General features: G+C 30.8%; 3 protein-coding genes across 3 annotated transcripts; 1 reads left to right on the top strand and 2 right to left on the bottom strand.

Annotated features, from left to right (window-relative positions):
- Nucleotides 1-35: 35 nt before the first annotated feature.
- On the bottom strand, nucleotides 36-1,918 carry LOC119829721 (replication termination factor 2). Its single transcript, XM_038352359.1, has 4 exons — nucleotides 1,679-1,918; nucleotides 1,420-1,599; nucleotides 892-1,101; nucleotides 36-571 (listed from the first exon to the last, which is right to left on the bottom strand). Exons 1-4 carry the CDS (start codon nucleotides 1,745-1,747, stop codon nucleotides 71-73), a joined length of 960 nt encoding a protein of 319 aa, XP_038208287.1. The 5' UTR covers nucleotides 1,748-1,918; the 3' UTR covers nucleotides 36-70.
- Nucleotides 1,919-2,527: 609 nt separating this feature from the next.
- Nucleotides 2,528-3,580, top strand: LOC119829657 (pre-rRNA-processing protein esf2-like). Its single transcript, XM_038352273.1, has 2 exons — nucleotides 2,528-2,905; nucleotides 3,102-3,580. The coding sequence occupies exons 1-2, from the start codon at nucleotides 2,665-2,667 to the stop codon at nucleotides 3,446-3,448; spliced, it is 588 nt and encodes a 195-aa protein (XP_038208201.1). The 5' UTR covers nucleotides 2,528-2,664; the 3' UTR covers nucleotides 3,449-3,580.
- A 1,401-nt stretch (nucleotides 3,581-4,981) lies between these two features.
- On the bottom strand, nucleotides 4,982-6,726 carry LOC119829658. Its single transcript, XM_038352274.1, has 3 exons — nucleotides 6,523-6,726; nucleotides 5,852-6,115; nucleotides 4,982-5,241 (listed from the first exon to the last, which is right to left on the bottom strand). Exons 1-3 carry the CDS (start codon nucleotides 6,625-6,627, stop codon nucleotides 5,125-5,127), a joined length of 486 nt encoding a protein of 161 aa, XP_038208202.1. The 5' UTR covers nucleotides 6,628-6,726; the 3' UTR covers nucleotides 4,982-5,124.
- Nucleotides 6,727-13,350: the final 6,624 nt, after the last annotated feature.

Below are 13,350 nucleotides of genomic sequence, written 5' to 3'. Positions count from 1 at the left end.
CAGCAATTTTAATAGGAAATAAAATGTACAGGATATAAGTCACAAAATATTTTTTATTGCTAAATAAAATTTAGTTATAAAATGGGTTATATGTAACCCAATGTGCCCTCTTTTGTTCCTGATCACTTTTATGAGAAGTAAATAATGATTTGTACACTTCACTAGTCTGTGGGTCTTTGGCTATACTGTAATCTTTCTTTGCCTTCTTATATGATGGGTCTTCCTGCAAACCATTTGCAAATGCTCTTTTGGTGGACCCAAAATGACCTCTGGCTTGTTTGTTTGGGTTGAATTTTGGTAATGATAGAGGTATAGTTTCTGTTTCTTTTTTAACTTGACTACTACCAGGTTTGCAGTCTTCACTTTTAACTTCACTACTGCATGGTTCAGGTTCCTTTGTTTCAGATGTGGAAGCTTCAGAAGGTTCTGACTTGATTTCTATCTTATCAGCTTTGGATTTCTTAGACTTTCTACTGGAAACCCGCACGGCCATTTTTTCTTTTAGCTTCTCAATGTCTTCATCCATTCCATTAAGGACCACAACATCGTTTTCTGTGAAGGGTTGCTGGCACTGTAAAATTAGTTAACATTGTTTATACAAAATTGAACTGCAATCTTATATATAAAATTCTCGTGTCACACTGTTAGTCTCTATACTCCACCGAAACGGCTTGACCGATTCCTCTGAAATTTGGTAAGCATATTGGGTAGGTCTGAGAATCGGCTAACATCTATTTTTCATACCACTAAACGATAAGAGTAAGGCAGAACAGCGTTTGCCGGGTGCAGCTAGTATAACTATAAATCTTTTACTTCTTTTATTCTTTTCATCATTTCAACTATTCAAGAAGGGGTTGAAACATGAAACAAATAACATATGTCAAAACTTACCATATGGCAGAGGTTCTGTCGCACTTCTTTCAATGCTCTCTCAGCGAGAACACAGCCACAACTCCACAGGAAAATAAAACGGAATTTTCCAGTCATTTCCAGACCACTAATGGGGCAAATATAAGGTGCACTGCCTTCACCAACGGCTCCATCTGTATGTTCTGTTTTCTTGTATGCAGGATTCTTTGTTAGTTTCAAGTCTTTAATGTCCTGTAATCATAAATTTTCATAATTTGAGGCTATATACAGTATACCAAATGTACAAACAGAGTGGTAAAATTATATCTCATATGTAATGACAATCACTAAACAACCTGAAGTGAGTCATAATGTCAAAAATAACTCCATAATTGAAATTGGCTTAATGAAATATAATTAGACATTATCATATAGTTTACTTGATCTGTGGTGATAAATAAATGCATAAGGTTAAGGTACAAGTGGAGATTTATAATAAATAATTAGAAATATTACTTATGTTACATCAATATGCAGTTTTTGTCACATACAAAAGGTCTGCAATATTACCTTTAGGTTCTTAATATGGTTGATGGATTCTGGCTTGGATTCTTTATCTAGTAAAGCTTCTAAAACTGAGCTTTTGCTGTACAAACGTCCAAGGCCACAGGCAACGACGGGCTCTTGTAGGGGTTGTTGAGATAAAGCACAGTTACGCCATTTGAATGAACGTTCAGCATCTTTATCTTTCTGAAAACGAAATAAACTATATTAATACGTGTCATAAGCAATGTAAATAGTATTAAACAACATTTACAAATGTGGTTACCTGTTCTGGTTTCTTTTTTAATCTAACAAGTTCATCACGACGGGGAATCGTACCACCATCACAACCCATTGTTCAAGTATTAAATTGAAAAAAGGAGACGAAATTGCTTATGTTAGAAATAATATGTAGTAACTCCAATGTGTAATAATTAGAAAATATGTAATTACAAATTAAATACTATATTTTCACAATAACGAAGCAGTAAATAGTAGCGTCAACTTGACATTTGATTAATTCTTTGACTGCCACAGACTACAGTCCATAGATGCTATCACACTTTTAGAATTTATTGCTGAATTTTTTTTGGGATTCACAATTAAGGAAAAAAATTATCTCCAATAAATCTAGATGGCTAGGTGTAGACAGATAATTATTTTATATAATACCTTTCTTTTCCTAGAGATTTGACAATATCATCATTTTGGACCGTAGATTATGCACTTAATATGTTGTGGAAGAATTTTTTATGCCATAAGCGGGCAACTGAGCTGATGGTTCGTCCGATGGTAAGCGATCACCACCACTCATGAACATTTATTCATACCAGAGGTTGTGCCTCTGCGAATGCGCAGCCCGTTTACAAGGGAAAAAAAGGATAAGGAAAGCATTGACGACTAAAACTAGGAAACTGACGTCCGTTTTTATTAACTACGGAATTTGACAACGTTCTATGATCTCACAACATATTTAGTTTTAGACTTTTTATGTATATATAAATTATCATCAACGTATTTTTAAACTGTATTCATCGTTCATGTAAAACACTAATATTTTTATTGATTATACACTAATATTAACGTATCTAGAGCACGAGAAATAAAATTAAAAAATCAAAACTGTCAAGGTCACATGGTAACTGTCAAATCCGGTGGTGTATCTATTCGATACACTAATACCTGTTTTATTTAGAAATAGAAACTAGTAATTAGAAAATTGTAATATTAAGTTTCGATTTTTTATAAAATAAGTTATAAAAGATACAAAACATGCCATCCGAAGATAATGATCGAGTTCCAGAAAATGGTTCTGAATGTAATAGCATGAATAATGAAAATAGTATGGACAGCACAGTAGGTTCTGATACAAATATTAATTCTATAAAGAAGACAAGAAAACGGGGGATTATTTATCTTTCTACTATACCTCCTTACATGAACGTTGCAAAAATTAGAGAAATATTTAGCGTATTTGGCGAAGTTGGTAGGATTTACTTACAATCCAGTGCCAGTGAGTATTTTGAGGTTATGAGACATGTTTTTTATTAGTTTTTTAATTATATGTTATATCTTCTTATATAATTTGAAAAATACTTTAGGGACATACAAATTGTTTATTTCTTTTTTAGAAATGAATTACATAAACATGATATATCAATATGTGGTACCATGCAATTTGAAATAACTTGTTATTCCATTGTTTCTAGAACCTGGAGAAAAACGAAAACGTGTTCCCAATCAGTTCACAGAAGGCTGGGTGGAATTTAAAAAGAAAAAGATAGCAAAGGCTGTTGCGGCGAATTTGAACAATACTAAAATAGGTACAAGAAAAAAGTCCCGCTATTATGATATGATATGGAACATAAAGTACATTCCAAGATTCAAGTGGATTCATTTAAGTGAGAGACTGGCTTACGAGAAGGCGGCAATGAAACAGAGGCTAAGAGCGGAAATATCACAGGCTAAGAAAGAAGCACACTACTTACAGAGTAATGTTGAAAAGAGTAAGAAAATGAAGAAGAGAAAAGCTGCTGAAAATAATTCAATGGAATAAATTTGTCAAAAACTACTGAACTGATTCAGGGAATAAAAACAACAATATTTCAAGAGAAGATTTCCGAAAAATTTGGAACTTCCTACATTCAGACTTTCTTTGTTTGTAAATATAATAAAACAAATAAGAGAACAATTTAATTTTATTTATTAAGCCAAAAGATTCTAATCTATGGTAAAAAACATAAACATTTTTTAATTTAATAAACACCTTAATATGTGTGCTTCATGGAAAGATCAAAGTATTTTCTGCTTTAATTTACTCTGCCGCTAATGATTTCCTCCACTCTCATCCTTTGCTTCATAGTGAGTGGGTCAGGAGTTAGTTTGTTTATGTAGCGCCTCGGTGGGATCTTATGGGAGAGAATACCTTGAGAGAATTCTCTGTGAACCCTCACACCATCCAAAGCATTTGATTGAAGCTTCTCAAAACTATGTAGTTCTCTCATAAATTGCTTGCGTTGTGCAACTTTTGCCCAATGATATCGATGACGGCAAATAACACGACTAAAAATATATTCACGATTCATCACAGATACTACATAATACATATACAACAGTACTATGCATTACCATAGTATTTGAAAATAAGTTTTTTATTTCTATTTCATCAACAAATAATTCAAGCTTTTGAAGCATCCCTTATATGGGTTATATTAAAAGATAAGGCAAACGATAAATTATTAAAAATGCGAAATGTACAAAACAAATTTCAAATTCAAAACGCAAAATTTTACGAAGTGAAAGAGCAAAAAACACTCACTAATCCACGCCTAGTTTTGAATAGCTCGGATAAATGCTGACATCTGAGCGAGCTAATTCTGGAAATCCAGGGTAAAGAGGCACTTTGCGCTTCTGTTCTTCTGGAGGTTTCTCTTCATTATGAGCCATTGGGATTAATTATATAAGAAATACAAAATATCTTTTTATTAAATTGATAACACTGTTGCTATGGAAACATTATCATACCTATTGCATTATGAGATCATGTCATAGATATTATGATGCAAAATTATAGAATTTAAATTGTAAAAAGGATTTTATGTTTTTTTCAATGATAGTGCATTAAGTACAGCTTGGAGAAGTATAGAAAAGGAGAAGCATGATTAGATCATCTTATGCGTATTATAAAGTAAAATAGAGAATATTACTTTCCTTGTGTACAATAGTATTTTGCACGCATAGTAGAAAGAAAAACTCACGAGAAGTTTCGTCGAGGTAAATAGGTAGCCTATAACTCCATCTAGACATAAAAATCATAGGTACAATGAAATCTCTGTTGAGACGTGAAAGAAGAAAAACATATTACATTCGCATTTATTATATAAGTTGGGATATCTTGCATGCTTGCTTTCTGTTCTGGAACTATCTATTTAGAATTTATTTTTAATTTATCAATAAACAGTGTGTTCTCGAGAATCCTGTTTGCCTATATGTGACGATTTACGATACGACGGTTTACGATATTAATTATTATGCGATATATACAATGTATATGAAGCATATTTGAAGATCACAAAAATAAAACAACAGCTATAAATTAACAGTTTATTCATACATCAATAATAGCAATATAACTACTTTCAGAGCTTTTTGCCCAAACATTAAACACTGATCATGGTGTACTTATTGCATGGATCCATTAGTTTCTATAAATTATTAAATATTTACAGTTGTTCAAGAACTAGCTGTAACCGCCGCAATTCTACTCTTGCATACACAGTCATTAAATTCACTTACAAGCACTGAACACAAGAGCGATTTGTCGGGATTTGTACTGTAGCATTCAAGTACCTAAAACATAATAAATATTTTCATTTTGTTTTATCTTATAACTTCATTCATAGTTGATGTTTGCTTTTTTAATTGACTTCAATATGGAGTCTGTTTGTGTGAAGGAGCAGGAGCCATTGCAATGCTGTTTTCCTGGTGAATGCTATATATTCAGCTTTCTATGTCAAAAATTATTGAACCGATTTTGATAAAACTTGCACTGGTCGTTGACTTGGACCTTAACCAACACAATTAAAACGAAAATCCAACTTACAAATAATCTAATTTATGCAATTTGGCAATGTTTAGAAGTTGTTATAGATTACTATATCCAAAAATAGTGTAAATTAGATAATGTTACATACACAAATCAATTTGATAACCTCGTTTTTATTTAGTTTATCAAAAATGACTGTTGGCTTTAAAAGAAAAATCATATGTAAATTATGAAAAATTTGGAATGTTCCACATGGATATTTCTAGAATACAGCTCTGAAAATGTAGAACTTTGTACTGTTGTTTATTTGGTCATCTCATACAAAATTATATTATATATTAGTAATTGATATGATACTTTTATGCCTATTTCACATGAGTCCAAATGATTTATTAATTAAATACAAATAAATACCTTCGCTTTTTCTTCCTGGCACGGAGGCAGTTTATTAGCAATTTTATCAGCTTGAACCAATTCAAATAGCTCATTTGCTTCCTTCAATGTCTTTTGATACTCAACAATCATGCCACTGTTAATTTTTTCATGTGCTCGTTTTAAATTTTCAATCCGACGAGCCCAATATGCCTCTTCTGCGGCTGCTTCTTGCCTCTTACTGGAATCATACATTGGGGGTGGAGGGGCATACTGCGGGGGCGGTTGGGATGCTGGCTCAGGTTGCTGAAACGTTTACGAATGTTCAGTTCATAAATGCATTCAAACCAATTTATGTTACCTATATAATGTTATTGAATAGTTAACATAAATTATAAAATATTAATAAATCATAGTCTGTTATCAATTCAATTCACTGATTTTGTTATTCATGGATTAGATTATTACGATAAACATTCATGTGTTTTTTCATAGCCGTGTTCAAAAATATGAATTATTCCTTAAATCACCGTGGATTTTAACCTCTTTCCGTAAGATCACGAGATGGTGAAATTTGCTATTCTCAATTCTACCACAATGATATGATAATATTTATATTAATAAATTTAAATGTGCGATATTGGAAAATAATTTTCGTTTTGTATATTACACTTGACATTGATTTAAATTATGTAATTCACTAAAATATTTACTTTTGCGGATAATTGAGCTTGTATTCGATCTAACGCTTCTTGAGACACTTGTATAGCATTTTCGTTATCTACACTCAATTTTCGAGTACTTTGCGAGCCTCCCATAATTAAAAAAAGCAAAAATTTCGGATAAATAATCGGCAAATCGCGTCAAAAAGACATTATTGACACGGAATTAGGGATGAAGGATATATTTTTGACACTTCTGTTTCTGTCTTGATTTATAAACCATGTAATGTTGTCTATGGCTTAAGGGATACTCACACGTAACCATTTTAAGGATAACGAATATTTTGAAAGTAATTACATTTAACAATTGTCAACAACAATTATTAATAATTTGTATTTAAGTTACATAATTATAGAGCCACAAGTGAATTATAGACATTAATTAATTTTGTGTATGTCATTGCAGTACTTCCATTATATAATAGATGGCGTTGTATACACAATTAAACATTTACTTCTACTAATATTATAAATGCAAAATTTTGTGAGGATGTGTATGTGTATGTTTGTTGCTCTTTCACGCAAAAACTACTGAACCGATTGCAATGAAATTTCATACGTAACAGCTGGGCAACTGTACTGACTGAATAACATTACTTTACATAACTGAATAACATTTTATCCCGATATTCCTATGGAATACAGACCTACGCGGGTGAAACCGCGGGACGCAGTTAGTATAATATAATATCAAAACAGAAATTGAGACCTACAAATATGTATAGATAGGTCTACATAATATGTAATCAATATAGCATTAGAAAATACATATGTACAATGAAACGTATTATGTAACTATATTACATGTAAAATAATGAATAATGTAGAAATTACGTCGATTTATTCCTTGTTATTTTTTGTCCAATACTTTATCCGCACTGTCCTACTTATGCTTTTTTAACGCGCTAAAGCTTAAGGTTTTAAAATTACATAACACGTGTATGAAGCATATGTCTAATTCAAGTAGGTAATTTAATGATAATCTTTTATATTATAACAGCATTTTAAATAAATGTTTTCCTTCCAATTTTTGATATGGGATATATACTGCCCCCTGGCTACGTGCATGATTTGCCATGAAAACTTTAACACCCTGTTTTACGAGCATTTCATAATGGAATGAATTATATTGAGTCTTCAAAAAGACTCGCTGTATTTCAATAACATAATAAAACAACTTAAAGTCATGTTTTATTATTTTATTTCAATCAAATTAGCACATATCCTGAAGTGTAATATACACTTTTATATTTTTTACCATTTGAAATACAAATACAGTATCCCCAAAGAAATACACATTACAATATTCCGATTGATTAAATTAAAGATCCGTTATAGTATGGAAATTACATAAATAAATATCATACCAAAGATATTACATTTCATAAATATTGACCTTATCAAAACGCATTGCTTATGCGATAAGTTCCGTTCTAAATTGACAAAATTAAAGTTAAATTTTGGCAAATCGAATGCGAAGCACGTGAAGGGTTTAAGCGGGGGACGGGCGTCGCTACAAAAACTGACCACAATGGGGTTTAGCATAACCGGTCCGGTCGGTCGCAGCCTCCCGCTATCATCTTGCCAGACTTTCTTCTGTCTGATCGGTGTGCGTTCCAGCTAGCGTTTTGTACTTATGTTATACTTTTGGAGGGAAAATATTTGGTGTGACTTGGTGTTTCAGAGAAGCATGACAAGTGGACATAAATGAGTAAATTACGTACTTAATGTGGGTTTTGAAATTAAAATGATTCATTACAAATAAAAACTGTAGGGTCAGATAGCAAAAAGGGACAAAACTTTAAATTCTATAAAATTTTACAAATGGATAGTTTATCTTCGTTTTATAAAATTGCCATCTTGGGTCATATATAAAATATATCTAATATTGAAACATATTTATATATAAATTAATACTTATAGGTATAATTACTTAATATGGGTTGAAATTATTATAATATATGGTGTGGATTGTATCTGGAAATAAAAATAGATAAAAAGTGAGTAAAGACAAAAAAAGAAATGTATTATTTTAATCTCTTTCATGTTTTACTCGCATTCAATGTTACATATGCATGGTAATATTGAATGCGAGTAAAACACAAAATTATTCTGTAATATTTATAAAATTGTATCTGTTTATGTTTCAAAGCAATTTTATTAAAGTACTTTATAAAAAATGAATACAATATCCTTTCATAAAAGAAATGCATTTTATTGGCGAGCTGGATCGGGCATACAGCACCCATAGCCCGAGCCATTGCCGAGCAAACTCGATACTGTCAATGTAGAGTCATTATATACTGGCCAGGCGATATTGATACTTAAAATAATCGGCTCAAGAGCTGTTTTTATATGGCACGATTGCGGAAATTCGACTAGATATCGTTAACGAAACAATTATTCATTCGATTAACATGGCGTGTCCCTGTTTAGTGAGTTAGTTAAACATCAGTAGTTAACACTGAAATTAAACTTTTTATTATATTAGTAAGCGATTCATTCGCAAAAAATTTTCATTGCGAATGTTGGAATATTGCTACGTGGTATAAATGATAATGTTTTAAATATTGAAAAATAACTAGTAAGTATTTTAATATATAAAGTTTTTCGCAAGAACAACAACAGAAGTAAATTACTTTTGTTCAATCAAATTATATTATCGTAAATGCCCTAACATTTAGATGTAAAGTGCAAACGACATATTATGGAGGAAACAAAAAAAGAAATCACAAATATGATAATTTTGTCCATTAATTGTATAAAAATTCATACAATTAATTGACTTATTATATCAATAGGTTTAGACGTCGTGGTAAATACTTTTATTTATCTTGTTTCAAAATTTCTCATTTATAAAGCATTTCAATGCTATAAAACTAAAAATTATAGTTTTACTTAGCCAACAGAATAGACTGTACAGAATATATTGACGTATTATATATTTAATATTATGTTACAGTCTAAAATTTTACTAACATCCGGAGACCCCTTTATACCCAAAATAGCTATCAATTTTGCTAATAATACCGTATTATCGTAGACATAGAATAGCCTAAACGGTTAACTATTCCTAGAGCCACCACAGCTACGGATTACTAAATAGTTAAGCCTAAGCTTCTTACTATTAGATGCCAAGAACTTCATAATACATATTGACTATCTCTCCCCCCAGTTTATCTTTAAGACAAAGACTTTTAGCTTCTATTGTTAAATTCAGAATAAATCACCTCTGATTATATTAGAAGTTCGTCCTGGCTTTACCTGCGTTGATAAGCAATGATTAGCAGTAAACTATTTAATTTCCAAGTAACAGAATAAGGATGAAATGTAATGTATATGTGGCTCACTAATAATTTATCTATCTGTCTAAGAAATTAAAAAAAAGGAAATCCGTAAATGATTTACGGAGGTTATTTGGGACAAACATGCCAAAAAGTTATTTACAATATAGGTATACTTAATAGAATAATAAATCAGCATACATTCAGATACACATACATCACTAAGTTAATCTATTTTACGGAATGAAACAAACATTCTGACGCTCATACGAAAATACATTTGCTGTCTGAAGTTTTGATTATATATTTAGCTTTTATATATATCAGTACGAACACATGTGAGTTATGTATTGTATGATAACACAAAATTGCATCAAAAATAAATTTACTGTCTTTATCTATCCGCTTATAATTCTCGGAAAATGCAATTACAGTGAGTAAATTTACTGTCGATATACACAAGGGGCGAGATAAAGCAATTTTGGCGGCGATACACTCAATATTTCACTATAATATGTAATAAAATTAATTTCGTGTTCTCTGCAGGCGTCAGTGGATCACGGCTAATTGCAATTTATGCGAACACCGGTGCAATTTCAAGCGATTTTCATTTAATACCAGTAATTTTCTACGTTCGTGGGACGGTACCTGAGTTAAGCTAGGCAATGCACTGTTCTGTATATCAACTGTTATATCGATGCGATGTCGTTCCTTCCTATAATATTAATATGAATTTATGAAGTTTAGATAGTGATTAAAGAAAATAAACAATACTATATCATTGTATAAACTGCGTATTAACACTAATTTAGTTAAATTAATATAAATGAATATAAAGTTTCAACATTGAACGGTATTGTTAGCACTTATTCGTTGATTATATTTATCTACTTTCTTCTAATCATTATACGTCTTTTAAATATTTAATGTCAATTAAACTTGTGAAGCATCTTTCTTTAATAAATTCTCATACTTTCTTATTCCATAATACTCTTACTAACCTTACTCTGATACTACACAGGTTTTAATATAGTCAAACAATTCCACGAGTAAATAATATGCTATAGGTTTGTTGATGTATTTTATCGAGTAAAATTCATTTCAAAAAATCTTTTAGACGTGTACTAAAACAGTAGGTTTTTAGATAGCAATATTTCGGTCTTAACATGTCCTTTATTAAATTCTCTTTGTCTATTATTGTAAGCCTTTGACCAGCGTGTCATACGCATACAGTTGGTACATACTGTAATAAAGTTTAAAGCAATTTTATTTTTATATTGGAATTATAAAACCTTATTTTATTACCTATGAATCAATTATAATATCCGTGGGAAAATGTTAAATAAAATATGATATAAAGCGTGTGATATATGTACTATTATAAGATATATATTGCGTCTTTTCCTCACAGAACTACAATGTATACCTAGTGAAAAACATTATAAAAAACGTTAATACTAGTCCCTGCAAGTATCTTGATAGATTTATGGCGATATCAGTTCTATTTATGATAGGATAAAAACATCTTTGAAACGTTCATCTGCAGATTTCTTATTATTATTCTCGGCGGGAATCAACAATCGATTTTCTACCTGCTTGCTTTTGGCTTGTCAGTAAACTCATCTTCTCACCCTCTGTCTAAAAAGAAGACATTAAAAAAACACAGCGTGTCTTCAGCGTGCATTTGAAAATAAACCTTATTTGTATGAAAGAAGGTTTATTAGGTGAACGTGAATGGGAAGTTGCTTTTATTTGTCCAAAAAGTAACCAGTCATCGAAATCATCGTGGGGTCCGTTTGGGCACAGGTGCTCGATCAGTAAAAAAGTTTGAAAAAAGATCTGAGATCGCGGCAATTAATGTGTGATGGTATAAAGTTGGATTTAGCGTAAATGGCCCTTACAGATAGTAACGTATTTTGAGATGCGGTGCTCAAACTATTGTTAATCATATTGAAATATTTATGTTAAACAAAACTTTTGGGTGTGTGTAAAAATTTTTGCTTCTTCTATTACAAAAAAAATTCCTCTCAAACAAAATTTTTAAATACAATGATATTTAAGATACCCAAAGGTTAATCACAAGCAACCATTGAAACAATATTTATTTATTTACGCCAAATTATCATAAATAGCATTGTAATAGTTGAAGTCGAGTAACATAACCAATAATATAAACATTTTTACAATCAATGTAGATGAATGTACCACTGTATTTCATTAACAAAAAGAATAACGAAGTTTGTATACAAAACGTAAGTGTTTGAAATAAGATTTGACAATCGCAGGTCATGTTCTGAGTTTTCATTTTTGAGCCTTTTGTATATCATACTATGCATTGATTTTGTAACAGAGTATTTATGTATTTAGTCTTATACATTGTGTATGTTATATATAATAGTATTATTTAGTGTGATGAAAATTTATATGCATATACTCAGATAATGTACAATATTGTTTAAAACGATTTTAAAACAACATATTAAGCATATGAATAAAAAATAAAATTGCATGAGAACGTGACATTTGGCGCCTAATTCTTTAAAACAAAATATTCTTCTGTCACTAGCCTCTGAATGCAAGCAATGTTTTTTTTATAAAGTTTTGTAATAAAATAAAAAAAGTTTTGAATTTCCTGTGTTTAGTGAAACTTTCTAGTGGGATAATGTGTGACTTGGAACCATTAAAAAAAATATATCCACATTCATTCTCTTTTCTCTTATGCTTAAAAGTTGGCAATTCATTAAAAGAGGCATAAGGCCTCACTGTTCATGGGCGGTGCTGGTCGCTTAATATCATCCAATAAACCCCCTTGTCAACTTTCACATAAAAAAAAAATTACCATTACATAACTAACCGTTAAGCTATTATTACTACTACGTATGAATGACAAGAATTGGGATTGAAATAAGTAGTAGTAATTAATATTATGCAGCTAAAAAGAAACACAGAATTACTGCTGCTTACTGTGGGAATAATTTAATTTCTGTAAAATGCGATAATCAATGTTCCCAAATTTTCTATCTAATATTCTTAGCCTGCTGGTAAACGCTAGTGCATATATAATTGTTTCTGTATTACATTGCAGGTGAAGTGAAAAGCAGGTGACGTTAGAATGAAAAGATAATAATGAAAGTATAATAATAATCAGTAAAACCAAACGTCAGCTTGGTTTGGAATTATGGCAATGTAAAATCTTTGAGAGTATTGCTAAGAGAATTTATATAAACCAGGCTAAGACCTTAATTACTCAGAGGTTGGCTGCGGTCCCACAACCATTATTGTGGTCACGACTTAAATACAAGTAAATTAATTTACATGAATTTACTGTTGTTGAAAAGAAATTGTAATTGATAAGATTTTAATACTATTAAAAAATCTCATTGCGTTAAATAAAAGATTATATAAAATATAGAATAATAAATGTAGATGTCATTGTTGTTTACTTTTCTTAAGGTGAATGGTAAAGTACATATATTGTATTTTTCCATGATTCGTCAAGATCGTTGATGTCTTTTATATGAACAGCGCACGCGCA

This window comes from Zerene cesonia, chromosome 10, assembly GCF_012273895.1.
Source record: "Zerene cesonia ecotype Mississippi chromosome 10, Zerene_cesonia_1.1, whole genome shotgun sequence".
Classification (NCBI taxonomy): domain Eukaryota; kingdom Metazoa; phylum Arthropoda; class Insecta; order Lepidoptera; family Pieridae; genus Zerene; species Zerene cesonia.
The sequence above is the reverse complement of the archived record's forward strand: the minus strand, read 5'-3'. Positions and strand labels throughout refer to the sequence as shown.

Bases quoted from the DNA above. Each gene is read 5' to 3' on its own strand.
- LOC119829721 (XM_038352359.1), bottom strand. From the start codon at position 1,747: ATGGGTTGTGATGGTGGTACGATTCCCCGTCGTGATGAACTTGTTAGA. The intron at 1,102-1,419 runs GTAATATTGCAG...TTATGATTACAG, and splicing joins ACCATATTAAGAACCTAAAG to GACATTAAAGACTTGAAACT. The intron at 572-891 runs GTAAGTTTTGAC...CTAATTTTACAG, and splicing joins GACAGAACCTCTGCCATATG to TGCCAGCAACCCTTCACAGA.
- LOC119829657 (XM_038352273.1), top strand. From the start codon at position 2,665: ATGCCATCCGAAGATAATGATCGAGTTCCAGAAAATGGTTCTGAATGT. The intron at 2,906-3,101 runs GTGAGTATTTTG...CATTGTTTCTAG, and splicing joins TTACTTACAATCCAGTGCCA to AACCTGGAGAAAAACGAAAA.
- LOC119829658 (XM_038352274.1), bottom strand. From the start codon at position 6,627: ATGGGAGGCTCGCAAAGTACTCGAAAATTGAGTGTAGATAACGAAAAT. The intron at 6,116-6,522 runs GTAAATATTTTA...TAAACGTTTCAG, and splicing joins AAGCTCAATTATCCGCAAAA to CAACCTGAGCCAGCATCCCA. The intron at 5,242-5,851 runs GTATTTATTTGT...ATTATGTTTTAG, and splicing joins GCCAGGAAGAAAAAGCGAAG to GTACTTGAATGCTACAGTAC.